At 37.2% G+C, this 25,982-nt stretch overlaps 1 protein-coding gene across 2 annotated transcripts; it reads left to right on the forward strand.

The window, feature by feature from the left end:
- Positions 1–21,174: 21,174 nt before the first annotated feature.
- Positions 21,175–25,982, forward strand: LOC126591095 (uncharacterized). 2 transcript variants are annotated; one of them, XM_050256662.1, is made up of 6 exons: positions 21,175–21,244; positions 21,911–22,038; positions 22,122–22,190; positions 23,231–23,305; positions 25,376–25,448; positions 25,690–25,982. In XM_050256662.1, the coding sequence occupies exons 1-6, from the start codon at positions 21,197–21,199 to the stop codon at positions 25,735–25,737; spliced, it is 441 nt and encodes a 146-aa protein (XP_050112619.1). In that variant the 5' UTR covers positions 21,175–21,196; the 3' UTR covers positions 25,738–25,982. The 2 variants fall into 2 exon arrangements, with proteins under 2 accessions (XP_050112619.1, XP_050112620.1); XM_050256663.1 differs by lacking the exon at positions 25,690–25,982 and having other exon boundaries at positions 25,324–25,425.

Consider the following 25,982-nt stretch of genomic DNA (forward strand, 5'->3'; position numbering starts at 1 on the left):
GAGAGAGTGTGATGGCGGAGGAATAGAGAGAGAGAGGGAGAGTGCTATGCTAACAGATGTGTTTGGCTAATTTTTTCTTTCTCTTAATAAAAATTAATTAATGTTTTCTCTTGATTAGACTATAAAATAATTATTTACTAATAAAAAAGAGATTATAAATAATTTATGCGAAATACATAGGTAAAAATGAATTATACTAATTAAAGTTTAATTATATTACGAATAATTTAAGTAGTAACAAAATAATGGAAAAAAAATTAGACCATAAATAATTTTTTATGAAAAAGTGTGTTTTAGTAATTATATTAAATTTAGATATTAAAGTAAATACTTAAATTTATAAAAAAAATTAACAAAATCATTTTAGTGTGTCTATGAAATAAAAAAGCAATTTAATTTTTCTTACTATTATATACTATATCAAATTTTATTGAAAAAGGTATATAAAATATTTGATTTGGGACAAGAGCATTTTAGTAATCATATTGATTTATATTTTGATTCTGCTGAATTAGTAAACAACTTTATGAAATTTTATTCCGATTCCAGATAGTTTTAGTAAACAATTTCAACAGAAATCTGATTCTGATTCCGTCTCATTTCAATTCTTCCTCAATCCAATTCATTCTCAATTTAATTCCTCTCAATTTAATTACGGATTAATAAACAATGCATGCAATTGCAATACCTGTTAACGTGGGGCCAAACAGCACCATCTTCATATTTTACTGTACTCCATGCTTTTGCGTGACAACACCTCTCCCCTCCACTACTTTTGATATATGATATATATCATGTACATATACATATACATATATATATATATATACACATACAGAGAGCTTAAGGGGAGAGATTCTCATTTTTAAAAAAAAATGGGGATTAGGTGTGGGGCCCACTCCACATCGAATTTCAACGATCCGAACCGTCTATTTTGTTAGTCTCGATTCATAGATCATCCTTGCAAAATATTAGCTAAATTGGAAATGTTTAAGACATCTAATTGGGTTCAAAGAAATGAACGAATACTTTGTTATATAAGAAAATATGAAATTTGATATTGATAATTAAATAGGCAAATGGTTTCGGATTGAATTGAATTTTTGCAAGGATTATCTATGAATCGAGACTAACAAAATAGACGGTTCGGATCATTGAAATTTGATGTGAAGTGGGCCCCACACCTAATTCCCATTTTTTTCAAAAAATAGGGATCCCTCCCTTTAAGCTCTATATATATATATATATGTGTGTGTGTGTGTCTTGAGAGAGAGAGAGGGAAAGGGCTTTGTTGCTGGTTTGGTTATTGTCCATATATTTGTCCGCCATATAGTGGTCCAAAAGAGTCCAAACACGCTGCAGAAATCAATTATATACTGATTGACAGTATGAACAAGTCAACCTTTTGACAGTGTCAACAATAATATGTGTCAGCGCACAATTTTATCACAACTTTGTTTAATGTGTTCTAGTCTTCTATTTCACCTAAGATAAGATGCCTAAGATGGTACATTAACAATCGAGACCGTTGATCTCTTTGATTATGTGATTTACATTCCGAATCGAACAATAATTAGGGTATTGAACAAGTTCATTTTGTATTTGAGATACACCAGTCGACAACATATATAAGTATATTTATTTAGCAACATCAGCATCATCTTGGGAACATTTGAATTTGTATAAGTATTATAAAGACCATTACCCTATTTAGAACAATCTAATATATATATATATATATATATATATGTGTGTGTGTGTGTACGTGTGAATCTAGATTTTGTTTATTCTACAAATCAGATTCATAGTTTAACAACAAAATATACATTTTGACTTAAGTATTTGTATAGTATTAACACAAAAAATAACTATGAGAAAGTGTTAGGGTTTGCATATGCTTAAGGTTCTAAACATAATTTTACAATAGTACTATACACACACATTTTTTTTTTTACTTTCCAAACACAATTTTTAATTTACAGCTATCAAATCGAATTAATTGAAGATGATAAAAAAACAAACATTAATAGAGAATGTGTGGAAGATAAAAAAAATATATATGAATAGCACCTCTTTAATTTTATTATTATAATGTAAATTTGATTTACTAAATCAACATGACCAATGACTTAGATTATGAGAAAAAAAATCAAATATATATGCATGCGGATATATTGAACCATTTGGTCACTCACTACGAGGTCAATGTCTTTTGGCAATGGTGGGGTGCACACGAATTCTTGAGTTTGAAGATGTGTCTTGTTTCTTCTCAATAAAGAATGGTTAATATAAATAGTAAAAAGGAGATTATGCTTTTCTTTTTTGAAGATTTGAATACCAAAGTTTGAAACCAAATTTTGCAGATCGCATAATGTAATTGTTGATAATTAGATTATTAGTTAAGTGTTGATTAATATATTTATTTTTTATTGGTGATACGTCATATAGTTTGCAAATTTAATAAAAAAATTTGGTCTACGCATTACTCTTTGTCGAAGGTTAGACTTGAATTGGAATGAATGTCTAAAAACTGCAACCCACATAGCTATTAGCTAGTAGTTAAAAAAATTAACAACCAAACAGAAATTCGTAAAAATTGAAAACAATAAAAAAAAAACACATAGCATTTCAAACTCAGGACCTTTCGTTAATTTTAAACAACAAAAACCATTTATTCTATTAAACCTCTTAATCATTTAACCAAATTTATAAATTTATACACTTATGAAAAGAAAATTGGAAAGTGAAAAAACAAAAATAGCATTTTGAACTCAGGACCTTCTCGTTAATTTAACAAGCATAAACCACCACATTTGGATGAACTTCTTGATCATTTGACCAAAATTTTTAAATTTATACTCTTATGAAGAAAAAAAATCGTAATAGTAGAAAGTAAATAAACACACATAGCGTTTTGCCCCCAAGACATCCTTGTTAATTTTCAATAACAAAAACCACTACTTCTAATTAAACTTCATGTTCACTTAAGCAAATTTTATAAATTTATACTCTTATGGAAACATATATGAATATAACATATAACCCTTAGGACATGCAATTCGTATGTGGCATTCAAATCGAATGTGGACATGCCTGACTCATTAAGTTTCATGAAAACCCTTTAAAAAACCATACAACCCTTAAGGTGTGGTATTCACCCTAAGTGAACTTCCAATTATTAACCACAAGAAGTATTACTCAATTTTCAGGGTGACGCTCCATTAGAAATTGCATCTGATTACTTATATAAACAACCTAATGGTTGCGAAGCATTAAGACATAAAGACAGTTTAAACACAGAAATTAATAATTCAAAGTATACATGCATAATATCATAAGCAATTGAATAATACGTATTCAAGCTAAGACTCATGGTCTCGCCCTAGCAAAAGAAAGTTAGTTATGCATAATCATACAAAATATATTAAGAACATGGATAGAAAACACGTGATAAGTAAACTTCAATCGTCAAAAGCTCTCTAAACCGAATTCTTCAAAGTAGTGTGTAGAGAACCCTAGTGTCTAGTTAGCCTTATTTACACTATTACAAAATAAAATCCTTCATGTTCTAAAATCTAGGAAACAAAATAAATTAAGAAAAACTAGGAAGCAATCTTCTAGTCAAACATGGAGAAACTGCAAGCAAACTAATCTGCCACGTTATGAACCTTCGATACCTCCAAAACAATCCAAAATTACTTTAAAAATTAAATTAAATTAAATTTAAAAAAAAAAAAAAAAAACTTAAGATGTCATGAATATATTTCTAGAAGGGCTCATCGCCCAAACAAGCCCAAAACATCACTTTGACAATATTGCACCCAGGTCTTTTATTTCATCGCTATAAATTAATCGTTAGGTAGAAAAATCTGAAACTTTGAAATGAGTAAGTTAAAAGGCTTACGAACATCCTTTAATTGGAATCATTCCAAAATTCGTCCATTTGAATACTTTTTTCTCAAGAAGAAATCACAAATCCTACTTTAAGAATATAAAGCAAAGTATCAGAATTTTACTAAAATAATTACCAGAGCATACTAAAAATATAATTAAATATATAATATACAATTGACTCATTATTGAGCACGAGTAATTATTCAAGCAAAGGCCATTGGTTTGGGTTGTGTGAAGATATATTTATCATAGTAACTTACTCTCTAGGGAAGTGAGTTGGAATATTGGAAGGTTGCGTCTGACAGTCCAAAAGTGTGATTGGAGAACATGATCATGACCATGTTATGTCTCACACTAGCATTGGGAACTGATCATTGTGTTCTTGATATCATATATAACCTTTTAAATACTAGTAATTGTTTTAGTGCTTGATTATCTTTGCTTATATGTATTACGAGTGTAGAGGAAAATTTGAACTCAAATCTTATATAATTAATATGTGTAAACGCCTGTTTAATGCACTAGAAATTTAAAATCTATATATAAGTTTCCGGCCAAAGTGAGATTTAAAGTTAAGTTTTAATGTAAGATTTGAGTCCACCTCATGTTGCTTAGAAAAATGTTATTTACATGTTGACCTTAAAAACTACCAAGTCTACGTGGCGTGCAGACCGAGTAATTAATAAGCTAACTACGTCCTTCGCTTATGTGCGGGGCGTGCCAACTTGACGGCCGAGCTCGGCCGATGAGTAAAATTTGTTGATGTTGCGTTGGGTGCGCTGTTGACTTCTGAATCTCGCGACTGCAGCCTAGGAAGGAACACGTCTCGGCCTTCGGGTTCTAGAACCCGAAAACAAGACTGCTAGTTCTGCGAAGTTCACAAATCGTCGGCGCCGGATTCGGTCACAGTGATTATATTCGTAAGAGTATAAGCACGCCGAATCAACACTAGACTATACGGACACAAGTACTCAAAAGAGATGTATGTCTTGATGGTGAATGTGGTTCGGTCGTCAGAATGCCGAACTCTAAAACTCACTTGCTAATATCATATCATAAAACAACTCGGCGTTCAATGTGTCAAGCCCAATAACTTGTAACACCTGACCTCGTCGAGAATGACACACCCCGACCGAGATCAAGGCGTGATGGCCGTCACGTGAGAGTGACGTAGCCATGTGCACAGTGCGGAAGCGATAATGATAAGAATTATACGAATAATTAAAAACCAAATTACTAGAGTGCATTACTAAACAGAAAGTGATAAGAGTTAGTTACATCAGTAAACACTCCTAATCAAAGCATAAAAGTCTAGGTGCAGTCCAGTAGGACAAGTACTTATTATACAGTATCAGGAATGTCCTACTATTATTTGAATAAGTCAAAACTGCCAACGTCCTCAAGCCCCCAACAACAAGCTTACTTAAAACTTGGAGGGGCGCAAAACAGAAAACGTGAGTGGGCAAAAACAAATGGTTTGCAAAATCATTTCAATTATCAACATACTAATCCCTCGCTGTAAAACATGTAAGATTTTCCCAGAATTAAGATATAAGCATATACATAGATATACATATACATAGATATACATATATATATATTTGAAATCATAACAATTCACTTCGTGCTTCACATAATCATATTCATATGTATGCCATGCCAGAATATAACAAAGTAAACAATCCAGGTAAGAATGATTTCATGGAAATATGATATGTTAGCCGGAACCCTTGAGGTGGTCTGTACGGCTGAATTCATAGCTCAAAAGTCAATCTAGCCGGAGTCACTACAATGATCTATACGGCAATATACTGCACATAAGTCGGAACCACTAAAAAGGGGTCTGCACGACAAGATTGGGTGTAATATAGTTATGCTCAATTTTAATCTCTCATAATAGTCGGGCGATAAATCGCTAGTCACCTACGAGTCGGAACCATAAATAAGGTCTGTACGACATGACTGTGCACTTAAGTTGAATCCAATATGAGCATATAGTGCAGGAGGTGATGTAATTAAACAAGCATGTACTTCACATCTTTGGCTAAATCACAAACACCCTAGGTGTAGTTTTATGAGCTCAACATTAATCAATCGCATATCATATCATCGATGATTCCTATAATCAAACATAACTTACCTGAACTTACCTATGCCTCCAGGGCACCATATTTATATATGTATGCAACCATGAAATGCATAATCAAATTATAAAAGCATTTGGCATATTATTTCAACGCATACTTCCTTAAAAATGCATTTCTGGGAAATATATCATGTATATAAGTATATACTGAAAACAAAAGCCCACTCACTGATATGTTGAAGGGTCGTAGCCCCCGAGTCACCCATAGATACCCTCGTCCTCGGGATAGGCCTCACCTATATGGGAATTAACTATAAAAACATTATTTTAAAGCACATATACAAAACTAGCTAATAACTTCTCATACATTGCTCAATTTTGGTATATGAATATACCACAGTGATCTACACAACCTCACGAACATCGTGATATTTTTAGAAAAAAATTTCTATGGCTCATGCGCCAGGGAGGGCACGGCCTCACGCGTGGCCCACGTGCATCATCTTCAACCTCCAGACGCCAGAATTGTGTCACTGGTGCCGGATTCTGGGCAGACCTGCAACTGCCCATTTTTCACTCATTTTTGCACCATTTTTCAAGTACTCTATACCAAAATGAAGCTCTTAACTTGTAGAACACAATCATACTAATTTAAAGTTCTAAAAGTCACAGAATCTCACCGGAGAATTCCAAGAAAACCAGCCAAACTTCCTCCACACGATCCCCGATGTCCAAAACCTTCAAACGAACCACTCCGAGCTTCCTTGGGACCTCATTAAGCTTCCTACAAGCTTCAAATTCCCAAAAACATCCATAATTACGTGTGCATGAATAGTGCACAAATCGGGGGTTATGAAAAACTAGGGTTTTCGAAGGTATCCTTACTTGAAATGGGTACTAATCGACTCGTCTGGGCTTTACGAACACAATGGTTCCATTTTCTTCCTCGATCAGTGAGGTTTGAGAGGTCCTTGGTGTTTGTCCGTACAAGAAGAATGAGAGAGAGAGTCCGAGAGATAGAGAGAGAACACGGGAGGGAAGAGAGAGATAAAGTAATGTGGATGTGTGTGTGTGGTTCAATCTACACACCAATCACAACTAACCAAGGTTTAGTTCTCATTAGCCCCAAAAACTTAGGAAAATAATTATATTGGTCCACTTCTAAAACCATGTCACATACGACTCATCTTAACGCCTAAGGGCACTCTAGTCTTTTCACACCTTCGATAAAAGTATTTCGGAACGGGCTGTGACAGATAAGGCTAGTGAGATGACCTCTACAAACAAGGATTTGAAAACCCTTCTCGACCGAGACTTGGATAGATAACCATTCGGCCTCGACGCAGTGTTATTCATCCAAACTGAAAGTGTTTCGCGGTCGGCTAATTCTACAACAACAGTGCTGTTTATCCAAACTGAAGGTGTTCGCCGGTTGCCTTCACAGTGCTGTTTATCCAAACTGAAGATGTGTCGATGGAAAAAGAAAATAAAAATCTCAAGGTTGTTGAGAGGTTTCACGTAGAGCGAGGGTTTGTGCAGGGCAGTTTGTATGTTGAGTTAGAGAGGCCTTGAATGATGCACTCATGCCTCTATTTATAGTAGCAAACCTTTTCTGATCGAATCCAATATATACTCGAATTAGGACTCTTTACCCCGATCCAATCTTATCTCGGCCAATCATACACCTATTAGGACTTTGAACTCAACCCCCTATCAGGCCACATTCATTCCCAAGTTTCAGCATCCTTATCCTGCCGAGACTCCTTATTGTATCAGGATTTAACTACCTCATCCTGATAGGACACGACTGGCCTTTAAGAAAAAGCTTCCGGGCTAAGAACAATTCAAAACTCAGCCTAAACCAGTACTTTGGGCCCAAACATTGCTTTCTCGCTTCTGAGGTTGTCAACCTACATTCCTTGGTTCGAGCCTCAGCCTTGAAGAAGTGAAACCGACCTAAAACAAACATTGAACCCTTTCGAGAAATACCACTATGCGTGTCGGTCCCTTGGTTAACCTAGCAGCCCTTAATCATAACCCTAAAAAATGTGCGACAGCCAAAACGTCTCTTTTACATTAAATCCACTGCAACGCGCAATCGTGCATCCTTAAACCGCGAAAACCTCGGTCTTTTCGCCTAAATCCTTTCCATTCGTACTTTACGCTTTCCAAAATCCTTGAAACCTTCTTGCCATTTTGCTTTCAAAATCCCAGAAAACCCCAAGCTCTTAACCTATAAATCCTCGAGTCTTCATCAATGGCCTCATTCATCTCCTAGCTTTCCGACGAATGTAACAAGTGCAAAAACTTCATCGACCGAAATGCCATCAAGACTCTACTCTTAGAGAGTGATTTAAGCGCCACTCATCAAATCTTGGGACTACTTTTCAAGGATGCAATGCCATCGTCCATCACCAACCTCTTCAAAGACCATTGCCTGACACCCTTGTTGTAAGGGTTTGATTGGTCGAAATTGTGCCTAACGAAGCCCTAGAGAGCCTACCTTCGACCAACGCGACCTGGGTCGAACGGATGGAAAGATTTTTCGGCAAAGAATGAGAGGCTCTTGGCATCCACGAAGCCATTAAACTTTCGACCATGGAGATTGCCATGGATAAAGAACTCCTTATGGCAGCTTTGAGCTTCTGATGCTCGGCTACTAACACCATGATCCTACCTTTCGGCCTTATCACCCCCACCATCATTGACATCTCAGCTATCCTTAGGACTTTTCCCTCTGGCATCCTAGTAGATGCCGCCTTTTTTGGGTGCTCGTTGAATCTCGACCTTAAAGCACTATTCGACGAACGGGCTATCGAGACGTTGAGCCAAGAAGGTCAAGAGCCTTTAAAAGAAGAAGTTCATAAGTTTCACAAGAACTTCTTCAACTATAACACCCTCATCTTCCATTTTGCTGGCCAAGGGGAGGCGAGTCTGCTGAAAGGAGAGCACGAAGCCTTCCTATTTTACTGGTACAACAAGTTTATCTGTTGTACCAAGTCAAATAAATGCTTGGTCGAAAATATCTCTATGGCTGAAGCCCTGGCTAGTGGTCACTCCCTGGCACTTAGTCCAGCTATCCTCGCCAACCTCCTATGATGTCTAGCTGAAATGACCATCAACAAGATCGACCCGCACCAGAACGCACATCTCTGGGTATTCCAACTCTGGCTGCAGATCTATTTTTCCACAATTCGGCCAAAAATCCCCAACTTTCAGTATATTGCAGCGCTCAACCTTCAGTTGGCCTCTCGACCGTCGCTTCATCATCGAGCCGAAGAAGTCTTCAAATATTTCTTCGGCCTAAATGTCCTCTCAGACGACAAATTTTTGATATGTCGTCGTCAAGAGTACCCTTTTTCCATCAGGCTTCCAACATAAACATGGAGTGAAAGTGAAGATGCTAGTCTTCATCAAAACTGGGGGTCATTCGTGATAACATGTGACCTTCCTCTTGGCTGCGACGCTCGCTGAGCGAGCTGGGAGGTCTACCACCCCTACTTTATTGCCTAACAGCTCAGCTACCTCCAAGGTTGCCCAGTGCCTCTACTTACTTCTCGTTTTTTCCTAAGCTGATGACGCCTATCTGGTTCCTCAGAGAGGAAGTGCAAAGATACCGAGAAAGAGTTTCATGAACGATGCACAAAATTTCATCTCCGACCAACTGTTCCTGAATCTCTCGGCACTGACACCTTCAGCGACTGGTGGGAATGATACACTCATGACTTTTTTGGCGCTTCAGTCGAAGACGTGGTCAACAAAATTTTTGGCAACTGACCCAAAAAAAACTTCTGCCCCTCAATCCAAAGAGACGACCCAAGGTATATGTTTATCTCTACCATTATTCTTCAAACACTTACTCGATTTTACTAACTTGATTTCGCTTTCTCAAGCGGTCGAGTACTGAAGCAAGCAGACGTGATCACCGCAGCTGCGGCCAGGAAAAAGTTACCCTTTTCCTCCAAGAAAACTAAAACTGCCGTGCAAACCTTGCCGAGCAAACGCCCTCGCTAGAAAATCGAGATGGCAGGTGAAGCTCCTCGTCCCACAAAACATGTCAATAAATTGGCGAAGAAAGGAGAACGAGAGATTCACATTATCTCCAGCAAGACCACGAGAGTGACCACTCTTAGTGCATTTCCTCCTGCTCCCGTTGTCTAGGCCTCGACGGAGAAATGGCCAACTTCAAATAGCCCAGCCCCCAAATTTAACCCATCATTGATGTTCATGAGGCCATAGTCAAACGAGTTGTTACACCGCTAGTCGAAAAGCCTGCAGCTCCAGGGCCGACCGTTGCACCCGTCTTGGAGGAGATAACACATTCGGTTAGGAAAAGTCTCCCCAAAAATCTAAAACAATCAGCGATCATCTTGGAAGAGGTATGATTATGTTGTTGGTAACTTCACAAGTTCTTTAACACCAAGACCTCGACTCAGTAGATGCATGTCTGAACGATCTCACAGCTGATGGTCAATTGAGCATTGAAGCTATCACTCAAGCGTTTTCTACCCTGGAACAAACCTGAGAATATTTTGGTATTTTCAAGAAAGCTCTTTAGGTCAAAGATGACTTGAAAGCTGCAACGGTCGTTCGAAAAGCTCTTCGTCCAAAGGTCGAAGTTTTGAAGGTGAAAATTTTGAGTTGAGCGGCAAATCTTGCTTAACCGAATATACAGCTAGTGTGAAGTAAGTCGAACAGCTAAAGATGGATAAGAGGAATCGGCAAGCTGAGGTCACCATGGACGAGGTGAGGTGGTTGGAGTTGAAGGTTATTCTTGAATCTCTCATTCCTTCATCAACCTAGAATTATTTAGTTATAAACTGATCAACTAACTCTATTTGTACACCATTTGGCAAACTTAATGAAGTGAACTTTTATTCTCGCATTTCCCATGTGACTGGATAATATTTCTTTAAAAACTTCCCATTGATTGGCAACTTGTGAATTACACCAATTCGATCCCTAAGATGGTATGCCTAATTGCCAAGAACTTTATGAATAACGAATGGCCTTTCCTAGTTCAGTGACCACTTGCCGAACCTGGGGTCTTTAATTCCTACGGGTAGTACGGTTTGCCAAACCAACTCCCCTTCGTCGAACGTTTTTTATCTGACTCGTTGATTATAAGCTCCCTCGGAGACCTTCTTTTATGATACTAATAAGTTATAAACATCAAGCCGAGCTTCTCCTAAATCTTCTAACTCTTGTCTCATGGCCCGACTGTACTCGGCACTGAACAAACTACTTTGTTCGATTACTTGCAATGAGTTTATACTTAGCTCGACCGACAACATTAAGTTGTGTCCATAAGTCAACCCGTATGAAGTCGTTCTAGTGGCTGATCGGAGAGAAGTTCGATAGGCCCATAACGCTTCGTTTAGCTTTAGATGTATACCAGGCCTTTCTCTCACCATTTTTTCAAGAATACCAATCAAAACTTTATTACTTGCTTCGATCTGCCCGTTTACCTGCGGGTAATATGGTGTAGACTGCTCAAGTCAAATTTTCAAATTCGTCATATACCCTTTAAACCTGTCGAATGTGAAAATCGTACCATTATCTGTTATGATTGTTTCTGGTATGCCGAATCTAGTCACCATGTTTTCTTTTACGAAATTATGAACTTCTTTAGACTTTAACTCGGCATATGACTTCGCTTCGACTCATTTGGTGAAGTAGTCCGTCGCGACAAGCATCCATGCATGCTTTGCGGACCCGAAAGATGGTGTAATTTTGCCGATTACATCTATGGCCCATCCTCTGAACGACCATGGCTTAGTGATTGAATGTAGTGATTCGGACGGGACCCTCTATATAAGACCATGAATTTGGCACTGTACACATCCTCGTGCGAACTCAATACAATCCTTTAGTATACTTCGCCAGAAATAGTCATGTCAACGAAGCAACCATTGCATCTTTCGGCTGGACTAATGAGCCCCGCAAATTCTTTCATGAACTTCTGCAATTGCTTAGGCAGCCTCTTGCAATTCGAGGCATAATAGTAATAAACGATCTTCACCTTTTCGATATAATTCATTTTGGTATAATACATAGTTTGTGGCATGGACCCTTGTCCATCTGTCGTGTTTTTTGATGGGGTTATCAATATATCGCATAATCGTCCTTCTCCAATTGTCTGGTAATGCCTCAATAGCACAAACCTCAATAGTGTCCTTCCGTTCTAACAACGAAGGTAAGGACATGACCCGTGTACGGATCACACAATTGATTTGGAGAACTTGCTGATTAATCAAGGCCGAGTGTACTTGTCGTGACACAGGTGTTTCTCGACCTAATTTGCCCCCCAAGAGTTGTGTTCCGGAGGCTAGTTGAGCTAATTCATCGGCATCGGTGTTATGAACTCGTGAAACATGTTTGAAAGTAACGCCGTTAAAAAACTCGGCCAAATAGCTAACAACCATGTGGTAGGGCACCAGAGTACAACTCATGCAACGACAAGTTCGGAGTCACCAAGAACAAGAACACAAGTCGTCCGTAAATCATGTAGTACACCGAGGCCGATGACAAGGGCTTTGTATTTGGCCTGATTATTCGTACAATCAAAATCGAGCTTGAGAGAAAAATAACAGCGGCTATAAGTGGGGGATTGAATAACAATCTCAACGTCAGCTGAGACTGAAGTACTAGAACCATCAAAGTACATCGTCCAGTAATTATCACATGTTTCTACCATATCGATTTCAACGTCATTGCCCTCGAACTCGTACAGGGAAGGGTGTTGGGCCAAGAAATAAGCCAACGCTTGGCCTTTAACAGCTTTCTAGGGCACATATTGCAAGCTGAACTCAGAGAGGGCAATCGTCCACTTGTCGATTTAGCCCTTTACGATCGGCCGAGTGAGCATGTAACGAATAACATCAGTCTGGACAATGACCTGAGTGACTGACGGGAGCATGTAATGTCTGAGTTTTGATGTAACAAAAAATAGGGCGAGACAAAGCTTCTCAACAGCGGAGTAATTAATCTTTGGTGGGTTGAGATTTTGACTAAGTAAAAAAATGGCATGTTCTTGCCCAGCGTCATTTTCTTGTGCAAGAAGGCATCCGATGGATTCTTCGGCCATCAAGATATATAGCTTAAGAGCCTGCCACGTCATGGTGAGACAAGGACGGGTGTAGTTGTTAGGGAGACCTTGATCTACCTAAATGCCTCTTGGTGTCCTGCACGCCATTCGAAGATGTCAAAATCCTTAAGTTTCAAAAACGTGGAGAAGGCTTTCATTTTCCCAATCGAATTAGCAATAAATCGACGGAGAAAGTTAATCTTGCTAAGCAACTATTCTAGTTGTTTCTTAGTCGTTAGGGATGGGGCATTGATGATTGCACGAGCCATGTTGTTGTTTACCTCAATACCATGATGATGTACGAGGAATCCTAAAAAATTACCGGCTGATACGTCGAAAGCACATTTGGCGGGATTCATCTTAAGATTGTGCCGACGCATACGTAGGAAAGCCCAACGGAGGTCATCCAATTGTGTCTGCCGATGTTCTAATTTGATTACAACATCATCGATGTAGACTTTGACGATGGTACCAATCAAATCATGGAAAGCAATGTTCATGGCTCGTTGGTAAATGGCACCGGCATTCTTGAGGTCAAATGGCATGACGACCCATTCGTATGTGCTGAATGCCCCGGGGAAATGAAAAGTGGTTTTATGGACATCAGCTTTGGCGATGAAAATTTGGTTATAACCAGTGTGTCCATCCATAAATGATAAGATCTCATGGTATGCCGCTGCGTCAATTAAGAAATCTGAAATTGGCATTGGATACTCATCTTTAGGCGTTGCCAAGTTTAAATTTCAAAAATCAATACAAATGCTCAGGGCACCACTTTTCTTTAAAATGGGGACGATGTTCGCCAGCTCTTCGACGTATCGAACTGTTTGAATAAACCCAGCTTTTAAAAGTCGAACGAGTTCATCTTTTATGCCGAGTTGTACTTCAGTCGAGAATCGTCGAGATGGTTGGCGGAATGGTTTACACCCAGGTTTGATGCGCAATTCATGTTTAACTAGTGTGCGATCTAAACCAGGCATCTTATGGTAACTCCAAGCAAAACAATCATTAAATTCTTTAAGCAAATTACAAAGCTCAATTTTTACATGTTAGGGTAACAAAGCACTAATGAACAAAGGTCGTGGCTCTTCGGCTGTTCCAACATTTATTTTCTCTAATGGATCTTACTTGAGGTTGACTATCCTCGAGCTTGACTGGTGCAGCCTGAACTTTGTCTAGTGATTATATGGGGCCGTTGTCTTATTCGGCCAAAAATTTGACTAAGTTAACAGCCGAATATGGGTGTTTGGAAATAGCATACCAGTGGGCCAGCAGGCCTTCTATGGTAGATAAAATCGCGGCTCGACTTCTGTCCTGTCTTTCTTTAGACAATGTTGGTGATCAAATTGGCCAACCCAAGTCTCGCCAAATCTTGATGGACAGTCTTGGCGCCTACCTCGATCGTTTTCTGGACCGAAATTCGAGTCAGTCGCCCTTCCTTGTTCAAATCTTGTAAGGTAATATAACCGAAATGATCATCATAATACCATGCCTGAATCATATTGGCTTCGAACAGCTGATTATCGGCCGGATGAACCACAACTGATTTTCCGTCCCAAAAGATGAGAACTTGATATAAAGAAAAGGGAATGCAATTCGTTTGATAAATCCAATCCCGATCGAGCAATGCATTATACTTGGTCTTTGAGTCGACGATAAAAAATACGATCATGTGATTGTGACCCGCAATGTTTACCTCTAAAGGGAACACTCATTTGGTTTGGCATTTGTCACCTACGAAGCTACTCATGGTTATTCCTGATGGGATGAGTTGGTTGTTGGATCGTCTTAATGCTTTCATGATGGATATGGGCATGATATTGACCGTCGCCCCACAATCGACGAAAATTTTAAAGATTCGATAACCTTCAATGTGAGCCGTGACATACAACGACTTTAAATGTTAAAGATTAACTAAGGATGAACGGGGAAACAATATGGCCAGAGCTACTTTAAGTTTGTCATCGTTATTTGCTTGCCTATATTCGGCGGTGGCGACGAAATCGACTTGTGTTGCTTCCTACGCAACCACATCACCATCCAAGAAATTTGGTTGGTGTGCAGTTGGCTGAAATTCAGCAAGTAGAACATAAACCATATTGATTTCCATGTTCTCAAAGACTGAAGAGCCCATTGAATCTTGGTCGTTGTTTTCCGGGTTATCGATGACTGCAACATCTTACGTTAGAGCATCATCGGCCTGATCATCGTGTGCCTCAACAGGTACGTGCTCTTGTGATATGTAACCCGACCTTGCTTACTTCTGACTGTCGTCTTCGAGCTCGTTCGTTTAGGGTGTCTGACTTTGCCCTTGCAGTGCATTACGAGTTCATTCTTCATAGGCGATCCGGGCGTCCCTTGTGTCTAGGTAGGTGTCTAGACGTGCCACCCGATCTTTTTCATTATCCGTAAGACCAAAGAGACATACGGCCGAGAAGACTTCGAAGTGGTGTCGTAAGTATTGAAGGGCTTCAAGAGAAAAAGGAAGCTCGGCCATATCAATGTCCGTGTATGGATCGACCTCGAAGCTAAGGACCCTAGCTTCTCGTAGGTGCTGGATCCTGGCCTTCATTGTTGGATCGATGGTATTTTGGATAATCTGTTCAGCATCAGGACAAGTTAGTGCCAGGTCGAGAGCTTCTTGACATGCCTTGGGTAGGTCGTACAAATCGTTAGCTGTATATTATTTATGAAACTCTTTCATGTACTCCAAGGATTCGCCAAGGAATTGAGGGTGTAGATTCCGTCGAACTTTTATTAATGGCTCTTGTGGGGGTAACGGGGGAAATTTGCTTTCGGCGTCTTTCCCAAACTGCTCGAAACAAACTTTCATCTCCCAAGCCGAATGAGGAGTTTGATGCGCTTCTCAGACTTTTCAATGGTGGTTTCAAAGTCGCGATAGGTTCCCTTTCGCCTTTGTAATTCAACCATGATTGTTGGGGTTTGTCGGTCATCTTCGCTTCTTATTGCTTTTTTCGGGTGCCATTTAGGTGCTAAAATGGTCTGGGTTACCTGTCATTGAGCCATGTAATCTATCCACTGGCGTCGATGTTTTTGAGATTTGGATAGTGCAGTATACATACCAGTGGGAGAGTTGTATCTGTACCAACGTTAGTCGCGTGGCTCAGGCGCCTTGAAGGTTTTTTTATTCGCCGATGAACTTGAACTGCTGGAATTACGCGAGTAATAATCCTCGTTATAAAATGGCACGTCAAAATCAAGACGTCGTCTGGCCGAGGTAGGGCCATCTGTCCCTTCCTGAGGACCGAGCCTATCGAACACTTTCTGGCTTTGGCCTTCGCCAAGTTCCTTTGGAGGTGTCACCGTGGCCTTGGATGGTTGCCGTGGTGTTAGAGTCTGAGGCTGTTTCTTCTTCGGTTTGGTTAATATGACGCGCGACTTACAATTGCTGCCCAATTGCCCAAAACCATCGGCTCGTCAATTTCTTCTACACTAGAGTCTGACATAAATTCAACTACGGCCTTCCCTTTTGAGTCGTGGCTGAGAGTTTTTCTTTGGGACGTGTTGTATTAGGACAAACTCGACCTTCCCTTTCCCTTTACTCTTGGGCAAATGGGCGTCTACCATGCCAACTGTTGCTGAAGGGAATGGATCAACGTCGATCGTCATTTGTTTTTCAGGAAACTTTAGCTTGCCTTTATCAATCTAGCTTTAAATATCATCACAGAACACGACGCAATTGTTTGTGGTATGCTTAGTCGAGTTATGGTACTTGCAATACATCTTTCCTTTAAGCTCTTCGACCTTAGGAATGTTATGTCCTAGCCGAAGTTTGATAATCTTTGCTAACAACAACTGGTCGAAAATTACATCACCTTGGTGATATCAAAAGTGTAAACTTTTGATGTTTTTACCATCTCTTCAGTGGGTGAGCGGGTTTTGGCATTCTTATAATTAATTTGAGTCAATGCCTTGCAGACATATGGTTTATCTATTACTATCTCAGTCACATCCATACTGACGTATTGGGAATCTTCGCCTTCGGCTGATGCATAGCTGACCGTAGGATTTTTGTAAATCGTTCCTCGGGATGGGGACTTCGAGATCTTTTCCTCTCAAAGCAAATAATCATATTGCTCAACATGTTGGGCTAATTCGTACATATCTCGGAAGTTTGCCCTCAGAAATTTCTTTTTGTACTCTACGTCTAGCCCATTTAGAGCAAGCCTAACAAATTCGACTTCGGGTAGAGGTACTCGGCACTAATTCCTGGCCGATTTAAACCTTGTAAGATAGTCCATTGGTGACTCATCAGATGCTTGAGCCATCCTAGCCAATGAAGAAACTGACATTTCCATCCCCGACCGATAAAATTGTTCGTGAAATTTCTTGACTAGCTCCTCCCAACTTTGGATGGAATTTGGTGGGATGTTGATATACCATGTGAATGTTAAGCCCATCAACGAAAAGTTGAACAGTCACAGTTTATGAAAATCACTATTAACATCTCTGCATTACGCAGTGAACCGGGCCACATGTTCTAACGAGGACAAGGACGATTCTCTAGCAAAAAGGCTGAAATCTAGGATCTTAAAGCCTTTAGGATATTCGAATTTTTCCACATAAGTTGGATATGGATGGATGAATTTTAGGAACTTCGACCCTTTTTTTCATGGCTAAATCAATCATCATTTGGACCTTGATCATATCGACGGATTCTACTTCCACTCTCTGGTCGGATCCATCTGACCTATTACTTGATCCTCCTTTTTTTTTCCAAGTCAATTGTTTTAAGCCGAGTATATCCTACTTCGACCTGTAGCGAATTACTTTTGAGTGGAAATTGTCGAGACTGATCAGCAAGTCCCCATGCGAAGACTCTGCTAACTAATAATTCAAGCAATTAGGTGTATGTCTCACCATTACTTCATATTACCTCGAGCCAACTGTTCATTTTTTGGATAACTGTCTGTTCAACCTACTGAGATTGCTCGTCAAGTCATTTTCGAAGAAACGACCTAGTTGGAGGGTCAGATCCTTCACCACCGTCTTCGTTGTAGTCCTTCATTATTCCTTCAATGAAAACGCCTGATATTCGGTTGGGTACTTCTATGTTTCGGGGTTGGGTACCGAGACAAACTTCCTTTTCTTGGTGTGTCACACTTGTAGCCTCAAGGGTCACAGTAATGGGGGGATTTCGCACATGTCACACTTCTTGTCCAGGACTCTAAATTGGCAGATCGGTCGTTGACTTTCCCATGATTGTTTTCTTGTTAACCGATCGTGTCTCGATGGTCATGAACTTTGTAGTTTTAGCATTTGGTCCCGATGGGTTTGCCAAAATGTTGACCCTAAAAACTACCAAGCCTACGTGGTGCGCATGCCGAGTAATTAATAAGCTAACTACGTCGTTCAGTTATGTGCAGGGTGTGCCAACTCAACAGCTGAGCTAGGCCGGTAAGTAAAATTTGTTGATGTTGCGTTGGGTGCAATGCTAACTTCTGAATCTTGCGAATGCGGTCGATGAAGGAACACGTCTCGGCCTTCGGATTCTGGAGCCTGAAGACAAGGCTGCTAGTTTTGCGAAGTTCACAAATCGTCGACGCCAGATTCGGTTACAATGATTATATTCGTAAGAGTATAAGCATGCCGAATCGACATCAAACTATATGAACACAAGTACTCAAAAGAGATGTATGTCTTGATGGTGAATGTGGTTCGACCGTCAGAATGCCGAACTCTAAAACTCACTTGCGAATATCCTATCATAAAACAACTCGACGTTCAATGTGTCAAGCCCAGTAACTTGTAACATCTCACCTCGTCGAGAAGGCTAGTGAGATGACCTCTGCCAATAAGGATTCACAAACCCTTCTCGACCGAAACTTGGATAGATAACCAGTCGACCTCGACGCAATGCTGTTTATCCAAACTAAAGGTGTTCCATGGTTGGCTGATTCTACGGCAACAGTGCTGTTTATCCAAACTGAAGGTGTTCGCCGATTGCCTTCACAATGCTGTTTATCCAAACTAAAGATGTGTCGGCAGAAAAAGAAAATAAAAATCTCAAGGTTGGTGAGAGGTTTAACGTATAACGAGGGTTTGCGCAGGGTAGTTTGTGTGTTGAGTTGGAGAGGCCTTGAATGGTGCACTCATGCCTCTATTTATAGTAGCAAACCTGCTTATGATCGAATCAACACTATACTCGGATTAGGACTCCTTACCCCGATCCAATCTCATCTCGGCCAATCCTACTCCTATTAGGACTTTGAACTCAACCCTTTATCAAACCACATTTATTCCCAAGTTTCAGCATCCTCATCCTATTGAGACTCCTTATTGTATGAGGATTCAACTACCTCATCCTGATAGGACACGGCCGGCCCCTAAGCAAAGCTTCCGGGCAGAGAACAATTCTAAACTCGGCCCAAACCAGTATTTTGGTCCCAAACATCACATCAATAAAGTTTGAGTTATAAGTCCAATCATATTAAATGCTCATACTCAAAATTACCAAAACTCAAAATTTGGGTATTGACTCCAATGTTTCTCAACCTATGTAAATACTCTCAAATCTTAAAATTCAAAATATATGTAGGTCGATGGGGGTTTATTGCATTCCAAATTTATATTAGTCATTATATTCAAAATTTATAGACTTTTGCAAAGGTTTGTTTATGTGATAGACTTTTGTAGATTTCGTAGACTTTTATTGATTATTAGAAACTCTATGAAATCTACAAATTTTTTAATGGTAGACTTCAACAAATTTTTGAGAGTTTAATGAAGACTTTTGTAGAGTTTAAAAGGAGTTTAAAGACTTTGTAAGGTGGCAGTACAAAGTTAAGGTGATGAGGACTGTGACAGGGGGATGGTAGTAAAGGTAGTGGTGGGAGTGGTGTCGACGACTAAGGTAACATGGTGGTACTATATAGGTGGCAATCATGGTGGTCGTGTCAATGGCGGCAGAAAGATGATTGTAGGAGGTTGTGGTATGATGATTATGAGTATGACAAGGTGGTGGTAGAGGAAGTGATATGATGGTCCAACAGTGGTGATGACAGTTGCAACAATAGTGGCGATGGCAGCAACATGGTAGTGGGGATGGTCATGGTTAGACATGGTGTGATGGAAGTGGAAATAGTAATCCTCATTGCATTATGGTGGGTGGTGGAGTATCAAAGTTTATGAAAGTCCATCAAAATCTTATAGGGAGAGTTTGGATTTGCTATGACATAAAATATAGCATAAAAAGTGAGTCCATAACTTTTTAACATCCTTTAAAACCAATGAACTTTTGAATACACCTAAACTTTTTTAGATTTGTAGAAAGTTATAATGGAATACCACAAGATTTTTAGAGACTTTTTAGAAGTCATAAAAAGGATTTTTTTTCCTTTTTTCAATACAATGTGATTTATTGATTCAGAATACACCTGAGTTTTTTAATCAGGTAAACTCCATTAAATCCATACACAATGCACCCCTTTAAGAATGGAAATCTTTACATAAGATATGCTTTTAGCAACATAGTACACCATTCAAATGCAAAGAATGACGAACAATAAGAGGAAGATTTGAATGAAGCGTCTAAGCATTTAACCCATCCGAGATTAAAGACTTAAATATATACTAATCTACATGGTAATTTTACACCATAAATAACAAATCAAAGTAACAAAGTACTATATTGATCAAAGTTGTAGAAGATTGAGTAAAAATGAGATTTTATTCCAGCCACGCATTCATTAAGAAACATATAGAGGTCGTGTGCTTCAAATTCCAAGCAGGCACTAATTCGGGCAAGTTTCTACCTTAGCCCAAAAGATAACTTATCAGCCCAAACCGAACTAGTACTTGGTATGAGACCAGCCCATATATGAAGTAAAATTCATAGTTCGGGTCCGCCGGGTTTTGGTTGAACCGGTCCCCACTTGACAATCGTAGTTGGTCAAAAATGAAGAAAGTAGCCGATCAGACAGCGCGAAGCTCATGAAAACCGAATACATGCAAAACTCTCTACCATACGAATTGACCACTCAGACATCGTATGAACCATGAAAACAACATGAATCTCAGTCTGAGGCTATAAAATCATGCATGCATATTTCTCTTTCGAGACAGCATTACCATCCTTTAATCTCTCTCTCTCTCTCTCTACTTGGAGAATGGCTGAGCGAGAGCTCGAGCTACTCGTCGGCTCCTTGGAACAACGAGTAATTACGTTCACTTCACCCCATTAGTTCTTTATTCCGTTTATTTGCTAATGGATCTGCTTATGTTTATTTTGATTAATTTATCTTTTTAAGTCATTGTTTGGAGTTTGATGTTATAATTTCTTCCATCCGTTGCAAGATTATATGGATGTTTGTGTTTCCCTTAATGAAATGCATATATTTTATTAAGAAACAAACTTAATCTATTTTTTTTTTCTTTTTGTTTAATTAACTTGGGAAAGAGTATATTTTATTGATATGAAATTTCAGATAATCTATATATGTTCAACGTTAGGTCAGTGGTTTGGATTTTTTTTTTTTTTTTTTTTTTTTGTGACTTAGGTCAATATTCTCAGTTTTAATGTAACAGAGAAAGAAAAAAACATATGATAATGTTAGTTGTGTATCAAGTGGTCTTTTCGATTACTTGAATAAAGATTATGATATCAAAGAAGGGTTTAAACACTCACTTACTTTCTCTGCAATAAAGAGGCTGTAGTTATTGCTTTTAAACAATGTAAGTGTTACAGTAATTTAATTTCAAATTTTACACTCACTTTCTCTGCCACTTTTTTATACTTTTTCTCAATTATTCCCCACCGCAGTTTCGCCTTGAACACATGCATAGGAATTTTATAGACTAATTATCAACCATGCTTCCTGCAGGGCATTTTTGAAGACTTTTTTGGCGACATGGAAGCGTTACAAGAAAAGGATCCTCGCCCTTACGAAGATCTCTTCCCTGAGTTCTTTACTACTATTGAAAAGAAAATAGAAGAGCTCGCACCAAATCTGTAATTTCCTTCACCATTTCCTTTAAGAATAATCAAGTGTTTTTACATTATTTATATATTGATTGGAGAAAATTCAATTTTAGGAGTGAGGCTAATGCCAACTATGCCATGGTGCAACATTTCTCCCAGAAGATCAAGGAATGTGCCGAGACGTACGTAATTGATTGCTAATAATTTCATATTAAGCTGTTTCCTGTATGATATATGTGTGTGTTCTTAAATAATATGCTTGTGAAAAAGATATTTGGTGTCTAAGATCTATCTAAACTGAATCACATATAGTGCATTAATTTATAAAGCTTCTACATAAGTAAAATTTTAAATAAAAATATTATTACCATAACTGGCGGAGCCACATGAGGACTAGAGTAGTCCTAAGCCTACCCTGACTTGAAAAAACAAAATTAGTATTACACCTATTTCTATTGCTTTGCAACTCTTCTCAACACTTATCTAATTATTTATCCATCTTTTCATCCAAATCCCATCCTAGAATTAAGAGTAATATTTCAAATGGTCATTTATTAAAAATCAATAAAACTCGTAAATTAAAACCCATCATTCATTTTTAACTAATAAAATTGCCTTTTACTCATGCATCGGCATAGCTATTCCCCATATTCTTCTTGAATTTCATATATTTAGTCATTCCAAATCCCAAACTTATTGAATAAAGGACAAATAAGGTTTGTAAAACTCTATTATTCTCTATAAAATATTTGTTTCTATTCTATCCCACCTTACTTGAGTTTTAGGACTTGCAAAATTTTTAGTAATTCTTTCCATTAATTTTAATAATTCTTTCAATAGTATAGATGACATCATGCAATGGTTTTAAAATATGAAATTTGTCGAGAATAATTATGATTACTATAAATATATAAAATTATCTCTGCATATGTTAATTTTGACTACTTAATTATTTGAATATTTTTATGATGTTTTTGCATTCATAATTTTATAACCACTATTTGTTTTTTTCTTTTTCTATACTTGTGTGAGGCCCCTCCTCACAAGAAATTCTGGCTCTGCCACTAATTACCATGCATCAGCAGATAATTTATAGATCATGATCATAAAAAATTCAATTTTTATCACCTCTCCATTTTTTGTTGTGCATTATATAATAACCTTTTGCTTTGATCAAACTCAAAAGCTAGCTAAGATTGATGCGTTAATTTTGGACTTACAGTTACGGTTGTACTCGGTTGGCCAATTACTCGCAAGACCTCTGGGATACATGTGCTGCAGAAAACAACAAAGAAGAGTAAGACTTTGTTCCCTCACCATATATCATATCACATCATTCATATATATATATATATATATATATATATATACAGACACACACACACACGCACGCACACACGCACACACACATATATATATATATATATATATATATAGACACACACACACATATACAGACACACACACACACGCACACACACATCAGCACTTAATTAAGCTTCTAATTAACATGTTTAATGATCAGCTGATCATGTTCTTCGACATATATAACCAAGTTTGAGAACATGTTTTCAATTTCCACAACCAACAAAATTTCAAATTCTTCGTCAATTATTTAGAGTAATATATTGCCTTCGTCTCTTAGACGATTATAAGTTCTCTATTTTTTTCTTTCAGAACAATGGTAATTTCAAGGAAAAATTAGTATCCGGTCTCTAGTTTTTATTGTTCATTGACTAAGACCTTATTAGTTCTCAAATTTTGATTCAAGTCCTTAGCATTAATGTGATAATGAATTTACATGTTTATTATATAATTTTTTAATATAAAAATTAGTAATTAATTTAGGGTTTAATACTCACACCTCTATTGAACTTCTAATTAATTTTCAATTCAAACATTTCCAAAATAATAAAAAATTAAATTAAATTAAGTTTGTACCTATTAGTTTTTTTTTATATATAAAAAGATGGGACAGTTTGGATGTGGTCCCTAGTTATCAATATTCTTTGATTGAAACCTTGTTAGTTTTTAGTTTTTGATTGAGGTCCCTGACATTAATTTAATAATGTAAGTTACTATATTTTTTTAATTAAAAATTAAAAATTGAAATTTGTAATTGTTTATATTAATGAGATTTTAAATAAAACCCATAATTTATGGGATTAAAAATAATAAAATATAAATTATACTCTCTATTATACTATGTGTGTGTATATATATACACATATATGTATGGGTACATTAACCAAAATTAACATAAAAAGTTATTGTACCAAAACATGGATACATTCTCAAATCAACGAAAAAGAATGTACTCATATAAGTTTAAACATGGATTAAAAAATTTGAATGGATTTTATATTAAAAAAAGGGTACATTTTACATATAACAAATTGATATATTTGAGAATGGGTACATTTAAGATTAAAAAAATTGAAAAATTATATGAATAGGTACATTTAAGATTAAAAAACTGAGAATCTTTTTAGGAAAAATTAGTATCCGGTCCCTAGTTTTTACTGTTCATTGACTAAGACCTTATTAGTTCTCAAATTTTGATTCAAGTCCTTAGCATTAATGTGATAATGAATTTACATGTTTATTATATAATTTTTTAATATAAAAATTAGTAATTAATTTAGGGTTTAATACTCACACCTCTATTGAACTTCTAATTAATTTTCAATTCAAACATTTCCAAAATAATAAAAAATTAAATTAAATTAAGTTTGTACCTATTAGTTTTTTTTTATATATAAAAAGATTCTCAGTTTTTTAATCTTAAATGTACCTATTCATATAATTTTTCAATTTTTTTAATCTTAAATGTACCCATTCTCAAATATATCAATTTGTTATATGTAAAATGTACCCTTTTTTTAATATAAAATCCATTAAAAATTTTTAATCCATGTTTAAACTTATATGAGTACATTCTTTTTCGTTGATTTGAGAATGTATCCATGTTTTGGTACAATAATTTTTTTTGTTAATTTTGGTTAATGTACCCATACATATATGTATACACACACATAGTATAATAGAGAGTATAATTTATATTTTATTATTTTTAATCCCATAAATTATGGGTTTTATTTAAAATCTCATTAATATAAACAATTACAAATTTCAATTTTTAATTTTTAATTAAAAAAATATAGTAACTTACATTATTACATTAATGTCAGGGACCTCAATCAAAAACTAAAAACTAACAAGGTTTCAATCAAAGAATATTGATAACTAGGGACCACATCCAAAGTGTCCCTAATTTCAAATTATGTATGTATGTATGTATGTATGGTTTTATAGAAACACCACCCTTTATACAAATTCTTGTCTAAGGAAAGTGTTGTGTTTGTACGTGCCCGATACTTTTTGAGAGCCTCAAGACTGAATATTATGCCACGAAGGAGCATCTGACTCGCATTGCCAAGGTACTAAACATATAATTTTTAACTAATTTGATCTCTTCTCAGCTTATATGCTATAGGATAATTAATGTTTTTGTTTCTTCAACGCCTTATGTAGATGTCATATTTATCGTGCATATGATAAAAAATAAATACATACATTGACTGATAATTTCTAGACTGGACAAGTACAGAGATGCACACTATTTTTCATGGTAATTGACTTCCCACGAATCTTCTAATCTTCTTGTTTTTTTCCCCACAGCTGGAGCGTGAAATGTCTGAAGATGAGCAGGCTGAGGCTGGAAAGTAGAGAGTTCTCGATCGCTTTGTTCGATCGTCTCCGGAAGACGTGATGTTTTCTTTGTTTTAATTAGCCATGGAATAAGTTTCTATCAGCATAACTTACTTTGTTATAGACTGATTTATGACTTGCTCAATTTATGTTGGGTTTGGCATCTGAACTAGTTAATTTGAATAAGTTCACTGTGGAGTGAACTAATATATATATTGTGCTAATAGTTGGTTAATTTTCTACCTATTTGATAAGTTTCTGTA

Source organism: Malus sylvestris, chromosome 11, assembly GCF_916048215.2.
Source record: "Malus sylvestris chromosome 11, drMalSylv7.2, whole genome shotgun sequence".
Classification (NCBI taxonomy): Eukaryota; Viridiplantae; Streptophyta; class Magnoliopsida; order Rosales; family Rosaceae; genus Malus; species Malus sylvestris.